The 19,390-nt window shown below is 38.9% G+C and overlaps 1 protein-coding gene across 2 annotated transcripts; it reads left to right on the plus strand.

Moving 5' to 3' along the window:
- Window positions 1–1,612: 1,612 nt before the first annotated feature.
- On the plus strand, window positions 1,613–19,124 carry sidt2 (SID1 transmembrane family, member 2). Of its 2 annotated transcripts, XM_028573505.1 has the most exons (26): window positions 1,613–2,495; window positions 2,592–2,713; window positions 5,174–5,338; window positions 5,470–5,515; window positions 6,005–6,106; window positions 7,221–7,304; window positions 7,427–7,592; window positions 8,014–8,107; window positions 8,510–8,565; window positions 8,806–8,832; window positions 12,618–12,656; window positions 12,741–12,818; window positions 13,393–13,508; window positions 13,623–13,696; window positions 13,806–13,872; window positions 14,006–14,079; window positions 14,175–14,298; window positions 14,512–14,629; window positions 15,699–15,835; window positions 15,941–16,049; window positions 16,622–16,698; window positions 16,981–17,027; window positions 17,158–17,263; window positions 17,353–17,463; window positions 17,917–18,030; window positions 18,303–19,124. In XM_028573505.1, the coding sequence occupies exons 1-26, from the start codon at window positions 2,247–2,249 to the stop codon at window positions 18,363–18,365; spliced, it is 2,565 nt and encodes an 854-aa protein (XP_028429306.1). In that variant the 5' UTR covers window positions 1,613–2,246; the 3' UTR covers window positions 18,366–19,124. The 2 variants fall into 2 exon arrangements, with proteins under 2 accessions (XP_028429306.1, XP_028429307.1); XM_028573506.1 differs by lacking the exon at window positions 8,806–8,832.
- The last annotated feature ends 266 nt before the right edge of the window (window positions 19,125–19,390 follow it).

Raw genomic sequence — 19,390 nt, forward strand, 5'->3', positions numbered from 1 at the left:
GGAAACTAGAAAGAATATGTCTGACTTGCCCATATAAATTATAGATAGATAGATAGATAGATAGATAGATAGATAGATAGATAGATAGATAGATAGATAGATAGATAGATAGATAGATAGATAGATAGATAGATAGATAGGAAAATAGGAAAATATACTAAATTGGCCTCATGTAGCCCACCTATGTTAATGGCTTACCTGTAATTAATTAATTAATTTAAAAATAAATATTGTAAAATAATAATAGCTTCCATATATGGTGACCCAGTGACTCCAACTAACTAATACCAGCAATTATTAGCCTACTACACTGGTGACATAGGAAGACACACTTCTACTTTTTAAATTTCAGTGCTTTTTCAATTTTAGTATGTGGGGGAAATACAATTGCTCTCTGTTACTCTATTCTAATAGCTCTCACCAGGTTGTAGACAGCACCACTCTATGGTAGAGAGGAGTTCTGCATCCTAAACTGGATTATCAACTGAGCAAAGCAGGCGAGTAGGCAGCTGCCCTGAGTCCCAGAACCCGAGCGACCCAAATAGAAGTTCCCCATACAATTTTTTAAAGATAATTTGATCAACTGACATTTTGTTTTGGTATATGCACTTTTAAATAACATGAATTAGTCCCTAAAGGCAGGCCCTGCATTGCCTAAACCCAATGCCCTGGTTTATTTTGAGGAAACATGGTTGATATTCTTAAATAAATTTGTGTTTAAGCAGACCCATTGACACACAAAACCTGGAGTGCTCAAAGTAACAGAACTTACCTATAGGAGTTCTTGTTGGTTTGCCATTTGTAGTCTGCTGTTCTGTACTTGAAGACTAACTGGAGGCAGAGTCGAAAGGAGGACCAATGTTGCCCAGCATCTAATTTTGACAAAATACGACAAACACACACAAAAATATTATGAAAATTACATTTTCCAAAAATGATAGTTGTATGATATAGCATGTTTGTATTTTCAATTGTATCTTAACTAAAATATAGCATTACATCAAACATATATAGCCTATAAATTTCCACTTTCATATGTCTTTCTTTTTGAAAGTTGGCTACATCAATCCAGACAAGAATATACAGTGAAAACAATAGATGGGAAATACTCTCTTTCTCTAGTCCACATAAATCTTTCTAACACACATTTTACAGGGTAAATTATAATTAATATCTTGACAGACACTTCCTTAAGCTTGTTATTGATACCACACACTGACAACACACACACACACACTCACACTATATTATTACTTCATTATGTTTCATGTTGAGGCTGATATCCATCAGTTATGTTCTTGATGATGTTAAACATGGTTGTTGCTTTTGCACTAATGTTAACATAATGTTTTGTTTGCATCTTAAACTGTACTTTTCCTTATCTGCTTTAACTAGGCCTATGTCTTAATGGTCATACTAATAAAGTCTCTTTGAATTATAGCCTACAGTGTTTATCACAAATTCCCCATGGTTTCTCCCAGTGAATATAATTAAATAAGAAAGACCAAAACATGTAGATGAAGGGGCCTACTGATAGTAGAGGCATAAATATAAAACATAGCTATATGTATAAGCAGAGGACTCTATGGAGGGCATAGACATGACGTCGCACTCTGTTTGTTTACTGTCTGAGCGTGGAGGGGGGCGCTAATGTCACAGATTTCTCACACTATAAACACGCTCAATCTCTTCACCCTCTGCGCGAGATATAGCTACTTGCATAATGCCGCGGCACCGCGAATACACGCCGTGACAACCGATCACGTTGGACAGACTGGAAAAAAACACTTGGTGCTGTTTTGTTTTTGACACTGCCCGCGTAGCTGGAGCCGAACTCCTATATCAAAACATGGAGCTGCCTTAGCAGCGTTGACCAACAATGCTAACGTTATAGCGCAGCTAGCTAGCTTGCCAGGTTTTCAGATGAAGAGGAATTGAGTATCGTTGTCTTGAAACTTTTTGTCTCGACACTTGGGTTGTTTGTTGCATAACCTTAGCTAGCTGGCAGCTTCGAGTGCGTTGCGGATGTCAATACGACGAGGAGCAAATATAAAGCTAATGTAAACACCTCGCTGTCTCTTTAGCTTGTCAGTTAGCAGCTGTTGTTATTGTTGGTTATTGCTGGAAGGCGCACAGCTAAACTAGCCATCTTACGAGTAATTGTTGCTGAATGGGGGTGGAGTTGTCGCAAAGGCTAGAATAACGTTAGGTATCAGTTACATTTTAGGAAGACGGTGTCAGACAAAATGGTGTTAAGGAGTTGCTGGAAGTCTCGACATAAAAACAGCTCTGGACCTGCTCCATGTTGGACCCGACCACGATTGGCAGCCCTGCTCTGGCTATGTGTGACCCAGTTTGTTTGCGGCAGCGGGGCGGAGGGGGAAACCAACACTGTGATCCAGAAAGATGCAGAGTTTGATGTCACCTATAATGATACAGTTACAAGTGAAAACCAGACCATCTATGCTTTCAATCACACCGTCTCCAGGAATAAGGTGAGTTTACATTGTCAAATTGGTATATGTCTTTCATTTAAAAATATCAAGTAATATTGATGATCTTTTCTCTTTTTTTCTTTCTTTGGGTGTCAGACGGAGGGAGTGCGTGTGTTTGTGGATGTGTTATCACAGGGTTTTGAGAGTCCCATCCTGTTTGTGGTACGACAGAAGCAAGCTGTGGTGTCTTTTCAAGTCCCTCTCATTTTAAGAGGCCTGTGAGTATTCCCACTTTTATCTTGCCACCTACTCAGCTTCCCCCAATCCTACAAGATCACAATTCAACAATATTTCTAGTTTGTACAGTGATGACCAGCATAATGCTTCTTTGCCCTCTGCTTGCCAAAGGAACAGCCTATTAGCCTAAATCCTCTGAGTTTTCAGTATATGATATTCTGTAAATTGTAGAGCAGAGCTGAGATTAGTATGTGGCACATAATGTATACAGAATGGGCCAATTGGCTTCCTTTAGAACAACCTTTTCCAGTATCATAGTCATATACAATGTATGGCGAACATACATTAATGATTTTAATGAATTTTCTGTGGTTTATGTTTGTTGAATTGAGCAATTACACATTCAAATGCTGGCGTTCAAATGGAATATGATCTGCACACTCCTTCATAGGCAATTAGAAAGGGAAGTGAACACATTAGTTGTAAGTACATATTAAGCTCTCTAGTCATGACCTCACAAAGCCTCAACTGACCAAATCAGCTGTAAATGGACTGTACTGTAAGGCAAGTCTCCTCAACACTGAATAGGATTGTCTGTCAAACTTAGTTTTTATGCTAGGCTTTTATGTATGTCGTTGTAACTAACTGCACACACACAGACTGTACAGAAAGTTGGGCTGAGCGATATGGAGAAAATCAAATATCATTATATTTTTGACCAAATACCTCAATATCGATACAGCAACGATATTGTAGTGTTGATTATTGGTGCTTTCACAAAATATTTACACAAGGAGATTTTTGATAAATAATCATCAGTAATGCCACTTATGCCATATTACGATATTACAATATCCAAAATCTAAGACAATATCTAGTCTCATATCATGATATTGATGTAATATCGATATTTTGCCCAGCTCTAACAGAAAGTTATAATCCAATGTTCCTCCTAGGGTGTGTCTGGCTGTTACTGCTGTTTTTCCCTAGATAGTAAACATTTATGACTTCAGGTCATGCACTAATGTTCTTGTTTGGTGTAGATAGCTGCGTGTGTACTTAATAGCATAGGAAATAGAGAAGGAAATCTGTTAATGCTAGCTGTGCTTGTTGTAGACTTTTGTGTAAATGTGGTGGCGAGATATGGGTTTTTAGATCTGAGATCCAGGGTCAAATTTATTCCAGGAGGTACTGCGCTTTAGGATTGGTCTTTTATTTGGACATGTAATAGTTGTATGTGGACATTTGCTGGATGGAGCACTAAGGCCAGCTGTTGATGTACTTCAATAAAATCTACAGCCTTTTATTATAGTCTAGATTTGTCTCAGTGGTTTTAGGGCACACAGCTTTTGTAACCTGACTTAATCAGATGGGATTTTGCAACAGGTTAGAAGTTTGGCTGTTTATTAGCCATTGGCTAACAGCCTTGTATGATCTGTGTCTTTCCCACATTCCAAGGCACTCTCTGTGGTTGTGCAACACCAGAATTACCTCGCTATATAGTCTTGCCTATGCAGCCTCGTGGCCAGGCAAATTTTTAGCAATGAAGATTGGACTTTCACTTCCTCCTGAGATCCACTAGTGCAGATCTGAGGAGCCCAGCTTACTGTAAATGAGCTACCTCAAAGTCGTCAGAGCGAAGTTACTTCTGTTTTTTTAATGTAGTTTTTGTCACATTCTCTCTTTAAAAGAATCCACTTCTATGTTTTGAGCTATGCCATGTGCATTTAACGACATTTGTTAGAGCTAGGTATTTATGGATTTTGTTCAGATATTATGCATGATTTAGTTAGATCTTCTGATTCTGAAACAGCAATGTAGTATACTCCTATTATATTAAATAATCTTATAATAATTTCCTCATCGTCACGTTACATTTCCATCTTTTTTTCTTTGATTTATTTTTTTTTTTATTAATGCAATCATCCATTACTTTATTTAAAGTAGGGCTGGGCGATATGGAGAAAATCAAATATCACGATATTTTTGACCAAATACCTCGATGTCGATACCGCAACGATATTGTATTGTTGACTATTGGTGCTTTCACAAAATATTTACACAATGAGATTTTTGATAAATAATCATCAGTAATGTGGATATAATGACTAAGTGGGTAAAGGCAAATAATAGAACAGCTACAACAGTCTGGTAAATTCAGAAAATGACATCACTTTACTGTATTGCAGCCTTTAAAACCAGGAAAAGACAACACTTATGCCATATTACGATATTCAAAATCTAAGACGATATCTAGTCTCATATCACGATATCGATAGAATATTGATATATTGCCCAGCTCTAATTTAAAGTATCTATCTATTCTGTGCATCCGAAAAGAGTTTTAAATAAATAATATTAAATATAATTTATCAATAAATAGAAGTTGAAGGTCTAGTTAATTGTAAAAGTCAAACCTTTTACATGGGAACTTGAGCTTGCTTGTTCTTTCTCTCTCTGTTTGTCAATGTCTCTCTTTCTCTCTATCTGTCTTTCTCCAGCTACCAGAGGAAGTACCCTTACAGTCATGTGGGCCGGACATTGTGCCAGCCCCCAACCCGGGCCGCCTCTGAGACCCAGTACTTTTTTGTGGACGTGTCCACCCTGTCCAGCCTGGGTACAAACTACCAGCTCAGGGTCAGCCGTGTTGAAAGCTTCACCCTGCAGTGAGTGACATCTGATAGAATCACACAAACACACTGTGCAGTAGCTGCCTGAATTCTCAGCTTAAGGTTAGGTTTTGTAGTAACCAGCAACTATCTGTATGACTGACTTGTTATCTTTACCTTGATTACAGGACAGACAAGAAATTCAGCTTCACCGCGTCACCATCCCAACCTCAGGTAATACAGCTTGATACCAAAGCTTTATGGGTTTTTAAGGATGGCACTAAGTGCTGCTCTACAATAGGGCCATTTAGTCACAGAAATCTAGATAGCAGACAGGGTGAGAGTGGGGGTGGAGGGTACAGATGACGAAAAAGATGAGCGGAGCTGAGGAAAGTACAAGTAAGATTGGAGGGAGTTTCACATTTTACACAGTTCATTTTGTTGTTCTGGAGTTCAACCCATGAAAAAGGGAACAAACTATTGTTTCCTCTATTGGCCTTTTGTAGCACCTACTTATCAATAAAGTCAGTTATTGACTACGTTTACATACACACCCCATATTCCAATTTGGCCCTTATTCCAAAAAAGACAATATTCCTACTATGCTGTTTATATGGCTAATGAAAATGAATATACGACTATTATTCCCATTTTGTTATGTTCCTTACTCACTTCATTAATACTTATTATTTTTTCTCTTCTTTCTTTTGCCCTTTCTCTCAGTACTTCAAGTATGTCTTTCCTGATGGGGTGGACACTGTGATCGTCAAGGTCAACTCAGAAATGACCTTTCCCTGCTCTGTTATGTCCATCCAGGACATCCAGGTACACTTACCCCCGCTCCCCACCCCCTCAAACCAGACAGGTGCTGTCCATAAGTGGCTCCTGGCATTGTGGTCAGCATGCAGTAACACAATTTGGCCACCTATGGGCATAATTGAGGTTATTGCAACGGTGTTAGTGCAGAATAAAAACCAAATATTGTTAATTTTATGATGTTCTGAGAAGATTTAATTAGGGTTGCAGTGATATACCGGTTTCACAGTATACCGTGGTATGAGAATTGATGGTTATCATACACTGTACATTTGCTTATCTACGGTATTGACAAATATATTTGATTTATTTTCAAAATGGCAACATTTTACACATACTTCCAATAAAAGAAATGGTTTCAATTATAATTAACAAGTGTTCAACCAAAAAAAACTTCTTTTCATTTCTTTAAGGGTCATTGTAAATGATAATAATAATAATTGTATAATACCGTGATATATTCGGAGACAGTTATTGTACCCGGGAAATGTCATACCATTGCAACCCTTGATTAATTGAGATTGACTTCCTTTTTATTCTTTATTTATTCGTGCTTTTTATTGGGGAAGCGAAAATCGTATGTATCGTAATTTTTTTTTTTTCGAAGATTTTTAAAATCAATTCTTTTCCCTAGAATGAATTATTATTTTTTTTTTTTTTACCAATAATTCACCTAAATATTTGTATTTATACAGGACCGCTGACAGCAGAAAATACAGGTTATGTACTTCTTTACAAATTAAATATGTCAGACTGACTGACGTGTTGTGCATTCTTTTTAAGAACAATTAATATTTAGAAAAGACTCATGATACTGTATATTGTCTCTAGAAGTGTATTATTCAATTATTGTATTATTGTTTTTGTTAAAGAAAGAAGGGAAAATTGCAATACTCAATACTATCGAATCCCAATACTTCTAGAATCTCAATAAATGAAAATCGCACTACAAATCGAATCGGCACCCATGTATCGTGAAAATATCGAATCAGGACAAAGGCATATCTTCCCAGCCCTACTTACTATAAGATCACTGTTCTTTTTAAGTAATCCTGTTCATCTCGTATTCCCTATTGCCTTTATTCTTTTAATCTTTCAAGTTTCTCGAACTCTTTCTTTTCAGTGTCCTGTCTATGATCTTGACAACAATGTGGCCTTCATTGGGATGTACCAGACTATGACCAAAAAAGGCGCAATCACTGTGCAGGTAGTGTGTGACACAGTCACGTACATGGTTCTGAAATACAGATAATGCCGTAACCAAAGCATACAGTATAGACCCCCTGTTACCACATTTCATATCTTCTAATGTCCCTTTCTGTCATTTAGAGAAAAGATTTTCCCAGCAACAGTTTCTATGTGGTGGTAGTGGTAAAAACCGAGGACGAGGCGTGCGGCGGTCCGCTGCGCTTCTACCCTCTCCGTCCTGATGAGCTGATCGACGCCGGCAACCGCAGCAAGTTCATTGATGTGATTGTCACCCCTGCTATCAACTGTAAGTCACATTTTTACAAATATGTTGCAGCTGTCCAGACTGAGGAATAATCCATATATTTGTTGTACACCATGGGTATGTCGACAAAATATGCCATACAACTGTGGGAAAACTAGTAACTTGCCAAGAACAACATTTTGATTAAACCCTGGGCTCCGAAAAGTCATAGATACAAGTTACAGTATGTTCTCCAAAACTGGAAAAGTTGGAGAAAGAATAATTCATAACTAAATGTTTGGCTTTAGATAAGATAGATGCTGCATATTGTTTATGTCTCTCCCAATTTTAAGCTGTAGGTAATGATGCTATATCATTTTTTTTATTATTATTATTATTATTATTTTATATATGCAGTGCAGGCAAGGTCATGCAGTATAAGCATGTAAATAGGCTTACAGTATATCTGTTTTACACTCCACAGCGGAGGTTTATGTGATGGGCATGCTGTTCTGTCTGGGTATCTTCCTCTCCTTCTATCTGCTCACCTTGCTCATGACCTGTCTGGAGAACAAGCGGTAAGATTTAGCATTTTTCTCTGCTACCAAAACAACAGTTAGTTACCGCATCCACTTCATATACATAGGCTTGTTTCACTGCTGAGATATTTAGCATCGGTGAATCTGAAAAGTTGACTCCTTTTGTAGTGATACATACATCTTCCTCTGTATCTCCCTGTAGCCCCAGGCAATCCTCATTACAGAACATAAGGCCACAGAGAATGTTTTATTAACCTTTATTGGGTTTTGTTTGGTTAAATGTTCCCAATGTTCAAACTTTCTTTTTTTTGGGTCCCAGTTGCACCTAAGGGTTTGGATGTCTAATTGAAGAATATAGAGGTATACAGCTGCACTACAAGAAGAAGACTATACTGAATACAAATGATTTTAATTAGCATCTTCCCCTCCCTGTTTCTGTAGAATGAAGAAGAGAGAGGTGTTTCAGATTGCTGCTGACATGTCGCCTGCTGAGACAGGTAACCCAGCAACAAGCTATGATGGACTAGCCCATTAAGGGCTTGTTAGCGGGTGTGTTGAGCATACAGTTTCTTAAGGTCGCAAACCTGTACTGTAGTGCAGATGCTATAATATCCAGCCAATGTTAAACTACACTTAACATGCAATATAAAGCTTTTTTTATGCAGAATGTAACATGTCTGTGTGTACTAAATGTGTTTTCTTTTACACCCTCTCCATCATGCTAATGTGTGGCTCAGCCTCTCTGCTTGGGAAGAACGGAGATGGTATAACGACATTGTTACTCCTACCTTGCACTTACTGCCCTCTCTCACAATGTGTTGCTCGTCTGCACATGCTCTGCATGCATTAGCTCACATACTATAACTCTCTCGCCATATCAACAGCATTCATAGAAAGACCGATAAAGAGATGTGATTGACCATAATGCCTCATGGACTGTGTAGTAACATTAACATAGCACTTAATTGTTCCAAAACTGTTAGTTAAGCGTTTATGGCTTGCATCATAGCACTACAGATGCACATGACTCACCTGGGTCCTTGTTAGGTACAGCTAATCAGAAAGCACTGCTACCATCCTGTTATCTTGCCTGCATTTGTCACATTGGTATCCTTCTGGTATTTGTTGGCTTAAGAAACACATTAGTATATTACATTATTGTCAACAATGCTAACGACACGATAGACAAACAAACAAAAATATAAAATACAAGGTGTTCCATGAAAAAAAAAAGATAATCATTGAGATAATGGTCTGCACTGCTGATGTGGTACTCAACTACCTCTCAGTGTTTATCTGCGTCTGTTCACTGCAGTGTATGCTGCTGACATGATTTTATTTTAAAATCGTAGGAGGCTTAACGTTTTCCAACAATTCACTCTCACTGCAGCAGTCACCAGTCTTCACAAAACAAACCTGCCACTGCACCATTCCGTACTCACATTTTCACCCATTCACTAAAACTGTTATTTTAGGGATTTTGAGCCTGAAAAAACTGGATCCCTGAATGTGTTGTTGCCTCCCTCTGTGACCCCGTTTACACTTGGTTTTAAAATGCGTTTTGGTGATCCCAACACGAGTGGACAGCAGGGACACATTGTTACTGCTTATGTCACTTATACTAGAAGGGTAAAGGGCCCCGCGCAAAGTTCTTACGTCCACACTCATCACATTAGTGGTTGCGTCGGTAGAGCTAGAGATATCACTGTCAGCAGAACCAACACATCTTCCATTGTGCTAAAAATAAAAATTGGACGGTCATGTAACACTTCATCCAACTGGTCGTAAAATGGGCAAGTTACCAAAACAACCGCCACATCCAGCGTTGGTGACATGTGACATGTACTGATGCGTACTGGGGACACATCAGTACGCATAAGCTTTTACATGTGAACCACTACGGCAAGTGGTTTGAGTGAGTGGATCACAATGCGTCTTGGTGGTCGTTTACACTTATATTTAGCGCTGTCCATTTGTGATCCCATCGCCAAAGACTCATTTTAAAAACAATTGTAAATGGGGTCATGTACTAACAATTTAGCTGCAGTGGTGTTTTTAGTATGCAGTATTAAAGGTGCTCTAAGCGATGTTACTTCTTGTTGATGTTGGAAGTATTAAACAAGCTCGCCCCTCCCTCCTCCTCATCCCATCTCCTCCCCCAACCCTTCCACGCACTAATACATCCATGGCACCAACCCCCACTCCCAAATCCTTGTCTGTTATTGGCTGGAACACTGTTTATGTTTCGTGGTGCTGGGGCCTGTTTCACAAAACCAAGATAAGGGATTAAGTCGGGATTTCCCAGTTATCCTGGATGAATTTAGCCTTGACTCGGTTTCACGAAAGCGGAGGCACATAAATCACCATGGAGATTTATTCTGTGCAGCTAGCCTGCTCCTGACCAGGCTAACAGCCAGGATTTATTTAATCCTGGAGCCTTTTCTGATCACCCAGCAGTGGTTTTACCCTATTGTTCTCAGCCTGGATTAAAATACAACAGGTGCATATTGCTGTTCATTTAAGTACTGTTATTATTTAAAGTTGTGACCATTATTATTTTTATAAATAAATAAATAAATATTTTTTATAATTATTCATGTGACAGTCATTGTTACTGTTATATTTCTGTATGAAGACTGCTGTTCATATTGTTGTTAGAAGTTTAATGAATATATTATGGCAGTTGTTGAGATAATTAGAAAAGGCTGATAAAATTTCAGATGTGTTTTTAAATGAAGTCTGTTACTAAGGGCAATACATACAAAGGCTGTACATTTCTAGAGTTGACCAATGCACCTTGAATTATTTTAGTTGATAATTCTTTTTTTTTAAGTCTTTAAGGATCATATTTGTTCCCTTCCATGTGCATTGTATTTGGCATTCTTAGCACACAATTTGTGTTGTCCAGTAAACTGGGACTATAATTTGGGAGGATTATACAATTTTTAAAACATATCCTAATTGTACAATCCTCCCAAATTATAGTCTTAGTTCACTGGACCAGTAACTATCTAGTGATGTAGGCTACTGTACATTATGTAACAACAGGGAGAGGACACCTCAATGGTTTTTGACCTTATACTTTGCTGGGGGAAATAACTGATGAATATACTCTGTTCCATTCATGTTTACAGTTTGCATGGAATTTATCACTTAATTATCTTTATAGTTTCTAGATTTTAGGGTCAAATTTCTTCAATGTCTTTATTTTCTATGTCAATATATACGAAGGAGCAAGGCATATAATATGTAGAGAAGGAAATTCATCTCTTTTTTTTTTTTTTTTTTTTTTTTAAACGTGAGAAAAAGCGTGGCAGATAATCGAAGACCAACTGAATGATGGTCTAAAAATATACATTTATGAACAGTACTGCTCTTAACTGAAACCATTTAATGTCATTTGCAAAAACGAACAGTTGTACACTTTGCATTAAAAGCGAGCAGTGGAAGTTAATATGACTTAGGAAATTTATATTTTAGCCCATGAGAGAGAGGGAGGAATGGAGTGAAAGAGATATTTACGCACCCATATTCTAGCGTTGTAGAAAATTGATCTTCATGGTAAATTTCCTGAGTAACTGTATCTTCTGCTTACTTTTAAGGCAAATAGTACAACTGTTAATTTGTGCAAATGATTAGTAGCCTAATCCTTGAATTGTATGATTATGACAGTTTCACTTTAGAGCAGTGGTCAGTTAATGTATATATTTAGGCTACTTACGCATTCAGTCGGTCTGCGATCGTCTGCTACACTTTCTTTCGTTGTTTCATTACAGCGGCCGTGTTTCTTTTCTTTTTATACAAATAATGTGTTTCACGTCATCATACTTCCACAAGAAGCTGCTGATCACTCTGTATAAAGTATGTACAATGCGTATTCTCCATTTTGGCATCAGTAAATCTGTGATCGACCTCGCGTTTTTTTGAGGAAAGCCGTGGACGCGCATATATCTGAATTACTTCAGCCTGGCTCGACCTAGTCGCTCCTCCTCAGCCTGGCTTGGCCTTCATGAAACGCACCAAGCCAGGATGCACAGACTAGACTAGGTCAAGCCTCGCTTTATCGGTTATCCTGGATTTATATATTCTGCTTTAGTGAAACGGGCCCCTGGTTGGCCATTTTGTTTTTGGAGCCTGAGCTGTCGACCGAGACCAGCATTTCTTTTACAGGGTGTTCAGTGGACAGGCATCTAGCGGATTGTGAGGTGATGTTTGCTGTATGTGACAAAAAATATTGCCTAAATGATGCGTCACGTCGCTTAGAGCACCTTTAAGATGCTAACGAGTATTGGTTATAGTGGTGCTTGTCTCTGCATGTGCATTTTGTCATATATACTCGCTCAGGAGTGTTAAGTGTGTGTGTGTGTGTGTGTGTGTGTGTGTGTGTGTGTGTGTGTGTGTGTGTGTGTGTGTGTGTGTGTGTGTGTGTGTGTGTGTGTGTGTGTGTGTGTGTGTGTGTGTGTGTGTGTGTGTGTGTGTGTGTGTGTGTGTGTGTGTGTGTGTGTGTGTGTGTGTGTGTGTGTGTGTGTGTGTGTGTGTGTCTCCACAGGCAAAACTCCAGCCTCGCCATATGAATATGGTTCCTTTGGTAAGTTTTGGACAGTTCTGGGGTTTTGCTTATGTCTTTATTTGTGTGGAGATTTAATTAAATAACCCTCCCCTTTTTCTCTAGCTGACAACGGAAGCACACTCAGTTCAGAGGCCATAACTGACAGCGCCACATCAACTGACAACAACTATGGATACGTGGGTATGAACAAGGATGGACACGTATTTTTACTGGCCTACCACTGTCACTTTTCAGTATGTCTCCACAGCCTGGCTTGCAGTTGGCTCCCTGCGAGCAGCTCTGGTCCCTCACTGGTTTTCTGTGTCTTTTGTGTTCATCAGGGCGGGAGCCTTTCAAACGTCGCCCAATCCTCAATCACCTTCACCACATAGCCATCCGCATTGGTGACACACTGCCGCATAAATTGGTTGAATCAGTTCAGAGTTCAGCAAACCAATCACCACTGTGTGAATCATACAACAATGATACTTAGATGTTGTTGCCAGGAAATGGCCAGATTGCTAATCTGATTACATTTGAAAAACAATATTGATAAAAATCAATCAGTTGATCAAAAAGATATACGAGTTTCTGTTTATTATCTTTGGAATTTGCCAGGAAACTCTAAATGGGTGATGGGTTTGAACACATTTGCATCACAGAAATAATTCCTTTAAATCCAGACGTGCGTTAAATTGATCCAATGAATTGAAAGGCTAATTTCTTTATTCTTCCATAACCTCCTCCTCTGTCCTCTCTTCCCTCCCTCCATCAGAGCAATCGTTGGACAGTATTGGACGAAGCAGGCAGGAGTCTCTGAGCTCTGTGGAGGAGGATGACTATGACACGCTGGACGACATCAACTCGGACAAAAACATTGTCCGCACCAAGGTACTCTCAATACAAAGTTCCTCGTTTTTTTTGTCACGTTGTTAAAATGTCACCACTCCTTACTGTTGCCCATTTTACTTGATGACAAGTAATAATGTCCTCTCCTTATTACAGAAATTTCTATGTGTGTCTGACCTGTCCCGCAAAGACAAGAGGATCCTCAGCAAGAAATACCAAATCTACTTCTGGTGAGGACAACTGTTAGATAGCGAAAAAACAAATAGTAGAATCAACTACAACAATACAGTAACAAAGATTCCTTCATTATCATAATTATGAACATTATATTCTCTCCAGGAACATTGCTACTATTGCTGTGTTCTATGCGCTGCCAGTTGTCCAGCTGGTCATCACCTACCAGACGGTACGCAATGTGTATGTGTATGTGTATGTGTATGTGTGTGTATATATATATATATATATATATATATATATATATATATAAAAGATATGATAAAAAAAAAAAAGATGGATGTTAAACTGACTCTCTTCTTTAGGTGGTCAATGTTACAGGAAACCAGGACATCTGCTTTTACAACTTCCTGTGTGCCCACCCTCTGGGAGCTCTAAGGTGTGTGGTTAGCACGTGTCCGTTTAGGTGCCTGAATGTACAGTATGGCTAGTAGATTACCTGCCTGTGTTTAAAGTATAGTTTGTCATACACAGTGCGTTCAACAACATCCTGAGTAACCTCGGTTACGTGCTGCTGGGACTCCTCTTCCTCCTTATTGTCCTCAAAAGAGATATCGTCCACAATCGAGCCCTGGTCCGCAACGATCTCAACGCGCTGGTAAGGCACATGCACACACACAGTTGCTATTTTAACATCTTGGTGAACCCCGGCCTCAGGTAGCACTAACAAATCGGAAATAGGAAGTTCTGAAGGGAGGATACAGGCACATCCAGAGACATCCAGTACATTTGGAATATGGAGTCAAATGTATTATTTAGTGAATTTCATTGCTCAATTATTTGTTTGATTTTCCTCTCTCCCACCCCACAGGAATGTGGTATCCCAAAGCACTTTGGTCTGTATTATGCCATGGGAACTGCTCTAATGATGGAGGGCTTGCTCAGTGCCTGCTACCACGTCTGTCCAAACTACACCAACTTCCAGTTTGGTAAGACTGCTTGTGTTCCTACCTGGACTGCATGTGGCCTTTTAAAGGTCCCATATCATGTGCATTTTCAGATTCATACTTGTATTTTGGGTTTCTACTAGAACATATTTACTGTACATGCTTTAATGTTAAAAAAAAACAATTTTTTTTTTCATACTGTCTGTAGTCCCAGGTTCAAACTAGTGGTTTGCAATAAAGACAACAAGACCCTATCTTGCACCCAGCTCAGCGCAGTGCAAAGCAAGTGTCTTTGCTAGTTTAAGACCGACTCAGTTGTCAATTTCCCGCCCAGCGCCCACGTCGTTTTAATAGCAAAGGCACCTGCGCCCATCTTTGCGCAGGTTTTGGATATCGTAATATTGTAATATGGGATAAGTGTTGTCTTTTCCTGGTTTTAAAAGCTGCATTATAGTAAAGTGATGTCATTTTCTGAACTTACCAGACTGTTGTAACTGTTCTATTATTTGCCTTTACTCACCTAGTCATTATATCCACATTACTGATGATTATTTATCCAAATATTTTGTGAAAGCACCAATAGTCAAAACTATAATATCGTTTCGGTATCGATATCGAGGTATTTGGTCAAAAATATTGTGATATTTGATTTTCTCCATATCGCCCAGCCCTAGTGTAAAGTCAATAACGCAGCATTTCATTGTTATTTTAACAGCAAATTAGTAAAATGCGCCTAGGTTCTTGCCCAGCACGCGCACACTATGCGTCTTACACACACAAACATGCAAAATATTACAACTAAAAATATTACGGTGCGAATCTGCCATCATAATAGAAATGCGCCATGGTACAAACGTGCCTGGCTTTTAAAGGGAATGGGAGATGACAGTCTGATTGGTTTATTGCATGTTACACCCAAAAGACACTAAGTACAACCCTTTTGAACCATGCGCTTCACGCCGTGCTCTTAGATCGTTAAAATAAGGCCCTAAATCTAAACTGTAATTCAGTGAAAATAATCTGCTGTGGTTTCCTATTTATTATTGTATTGTTTTAAGTGATGAAAGATAGATGTTGTTGTGTTGTGTAATGTTTCTATCTTTCTTTGCAGACACCTCCTTCATGTACATGATTGCTGGACTGTGTATGTTGAAGTTGTATCAGAAGAGACACCCAGACATCAACGCAAGTGCTTACACTGCCTACGCCTGCCTGGCTGGGGTCATCTTCTTTTCTGTGCTGGGAGTGGTAAACACACACAAACACACACACACACAGAGGTAGAGAGGGCCTTGGTTATGTTTAACACACGCAAAAACACATTTTCTAATGTTTGTGAACATCTGTTTGCAGGTATTTGGGAAAGGAAACACAGTCTTCTGGATCATTTTCTCAGTGATCCACATTTTGTCCACTATGCTCCTCAGCACACAGCTCTACTACATGGGCCGATGGAGGCTGGGTAAGATAACTAGGAAGCGCCTGTCATTGGCAGCCCCCTCACTCATACATCTCTCCATTTGTGCATGTATAGGGTCCCTGGCATGTGTGTTTGTATTTCGGGCCTGTGTGTAATGTGTATAATAACTAACGGAGTGAAAAAATGGTGTCTTAATCTGTAGCTCCTGGAATCACAATGGTTTAATATTAGTGGTGGTTGATTTAGATCCATTGAGGTTTCAGACATTTATCTAATATTTTCCGTTTTGCTGCATGCATATTTTTTTTTATAAAAGAGAAAATTGAATACCATACAAATGGATCTCTTTTTAGCTAAAAATTACAGAAGATTTGTGTGCCTTAATGCTGCATAATAGCTTCATTAAAATCAGTTATGCGTAATATATAACTGCAAACTGTACAGGCAGAATCAGAGTTGCTATGTTTAAAAAAAAAATGACCTGGTGCATCGGATTTTACTTTCATTTTTAAGTGTCTCCTTGACATTTACTGTTTGGGTGCTGTAGATTTGAAACCTCACACTGTGGACTAGTGTTTGACTCCAGCTAACATTTGTCTGTATATTTGCATCAGACTCCGGGATGCTGCGCAGGATTGTGTACGTCATCTACACAGATTGCATCAGGCAGTGCAGTGGACCTATGTACATAGTGAGTAATAACCAGAAACGGCTGCACCAACATAAGTGTACAAGGAATCCTAGTTTTTCAGAGTTTCTTTAGTTTATACAGGGAAACTGGACATGTGGTTAGATCTTCAGATGCCATTGATGATGTTGGTTAAGATTATGTAATTTAATATGCCTTTACCTGTATCCAGTGCTTGAATTATCAATATCTAAGTTATCTGGTACAGTATAGGAATCACTGTATCCTGTGTTGGCAAGTCCAGATTACCGGCTGATAACTCATCTTTCCCCCTCTGTCTGACAGGACCGTATGGTTCTGCTCGTAATGGGGAACATAGTCAACTGGTCTCTGTAAGTGAACACAGTGTGTTTTTTCTTTTACTTAACACTAAGTAGAGACCAATACCATTTTTAATTTACAGCACAGGGCTTAACTGATGACGTCATCTTTGTGTCTCTTCCTCCTGCTCCCTCTCCGTAGAGCTGCCTATGGCCTCATAGAGAGACCCAATGACTTTGCCTCCTACCTTTTGGCCATCGCTATCTGCAACCTGCTGCTCTACTTTGCCTTTTATATCATTATGAAGGTGTGTGTGTTCTGCCTACATCCACATTTTTAAGTAGCAAAGTAAAAAGCAAAATCTAAAGCTCTTTTTTTTCTGTATGTGTGTTTTAGTTGCGGAGCGGTGAGAGAATCCAGTGTCTGGCGTTGGTGTGTATTCTGTTCACAGCCGTGGTGTGGGGCTTTGCACTGTATTTCTTCTTCCAGGGTCTCAGCACCTGGCAGGTTGGTAACTCCCACACATACAGAGTAGGGCTGTGCAATTAATCAAAATTGTAATGGCGATTACAATTTCGGCTCCAAAATAATTACGAAAAACAGAATAATCAAGGAAAAAAACATTATTTTGCACATAAACTCTTATTTTATCCTGAAATGAAAAAAATAAAATAATTTAAGTTCAGTAATTGCAACATCTTTCCAAAAAGTCAATGAGTAATTGTGTAATTATTCATGATTTCAATATTGACCAAAATAATCGTGATTATGATTTTTTTTTTTTCATAATAGAGCAGCCCTAATACAGAGTCACACAGTAGGAGCGTTAGCCTTACACACCTTTTATTGACCAAAGTTTTAACCTATGAGAGCAAACATTAACTCTGTATTTTTTTTTTTACATTATCCTGTGTGATGTGGCATTATTTTTACTTTGTGGGTTTCTCTCGTCCGACACAGAAAACTCCAGCAGAGTCTCGAGAGCACAACAGGGACTGTATCCTGCTTTCATTCTTTGATGACCATGACATTTGGCACTTCCTCTCCTCCATCGCCATGTTTGGATCCTTCCTGGTATGATTGTGTGTGTGTTTGTGTTTGTGTGCGGGTTGTTTTAGTTCATTTAGGCATGCAGCATACATACAAAAAAAAACTTTGATCGGAGTGTTTAGAATTTAACAATTTATATGAATAACAGCCAATACAGTAAATGCTTGACAGGGCTAGCTGATAACTTCAAATATATATGTGATTGCTTAAATGTAAAACTTAAATATATTGTTGCAATAGGAACCTGCAAACAGGAAACTCTGTGTACTAACCCCTCACCTCGTGTTCCCGCCTAGGTCCTCCTGACCATGGATGACGACCTCGACACCGTCCAGAGAGACAAGATATTGGCCTTCTAGATATGTCAGATCTTCTGTGATGAGCTCAGCTCTTCTTCTCTGCCTTATCGCCCTTGTCTCTCTCCATTTGCATCTCCTATTTGTTCTAAAAAAAAGCACAGCCAGCGCCTGTCCCCCCCCCCGGCTGTACAGTGGGCACCTCTGCCTGCCACAGCCAGTCAGCCAGTAAGGGAAGGGCAGTAGCCCCTCCCTCCACCTGTATGGACACAAATGTGCCAATGAAGAACCTGGGTCGACGTCGAGTGATGCTGAAGTGTTTTGTCCTCTCGCTGCCATCATCAATATAACTGTTGTAATCGATGTTTACTTCCTGCTGACGATGAAGATAACAACATACACTCTTACTATCTAAGAAACTATCCAAATTAACTTATTTTATACTGTCTGCATTACATTTGACCGCAAAGTCAGCAATGCATTTAGCAAATTACTGTTTCTATGCTGTGTGTCTTTGTACAGGTGTGCGTGTGTTTACAAACATAAATGTGAGAATATGAATTCTGTCCAGTCTGTCAGTGGCCTTTAATGTTCTAATCATGTTACATACTGTGCTCTGATTGGTCAGGCCCTCGAGCTAGCCGTCCTTCTTTTGGAGAATAATAATAATAATAATAATAATAATGATTGTATTTACTTCTTGATTGCCCTAAAGTCTGAATGCAAAGGTATTTTTTTGCACTGTACTGTATGACAAGAAACTGATTTTAATGTCAAACATTGCAATGAGCGGTTACTGAATAAAGGTATCATTTTCAGATACTTTCTATTGGCTATTTCTACATGGTCAGATGGCGACTCCTATCTTTAATCCTGATGTTCTGTAATTATGAACTTGTGCAACATCTTGATAACAGGAAGTCTAAGAGACTGGCACACTTGAGTTTCTCTGTGTGAACGTAATACAGTAGGATAATCAGGATGTGGATATTTGAACGTACATGGACAAACAACAGACCACACCCAACAGTACTAGTCTATAACAGGTTCAGAACACAATACATGATTAGCCTATATATAAAATTATG

This window comes from Perca flavescens, chromosome 3 (assembly GCF_004354835.1).
Source record: "Perca flavescens isolate YP-PL-M2 chromosome 3, PFLA_1.0, whole genome shotgun sequence".
Classification (NCBI taxonomy): Eukaryota; Metazoa; Chordata; class Actinopteri; order Perciformes; family Percidae; genus Perca; species Perca flavescens.

Excerpts from the sequence above, each read along its gene's own strand:
- sidt2 (XM_028573505.1), top strand. The coding sequence starts at position 2,247 with ATGGTGTTAAGGAGTTGCTGGAAGTCTCGACATAAAAACAGCTCTGGA. Across the intron at positions 15,836-15,940 it reads TCTTTTCTGTGCTGGGAGTG|GTATTTGGGAAAGGAAACAC; the intron begins GTAAACACACAC and ends ATCTGTTTGCAG. Across the intron at positions 17,464-17,916 it reads AGGGTCTCAGCACCTGGCAG|AAAACTCCAGCAGAGTCTCG; the intron begins GTTGGTAACTCC and ends CGTCCGACACAG.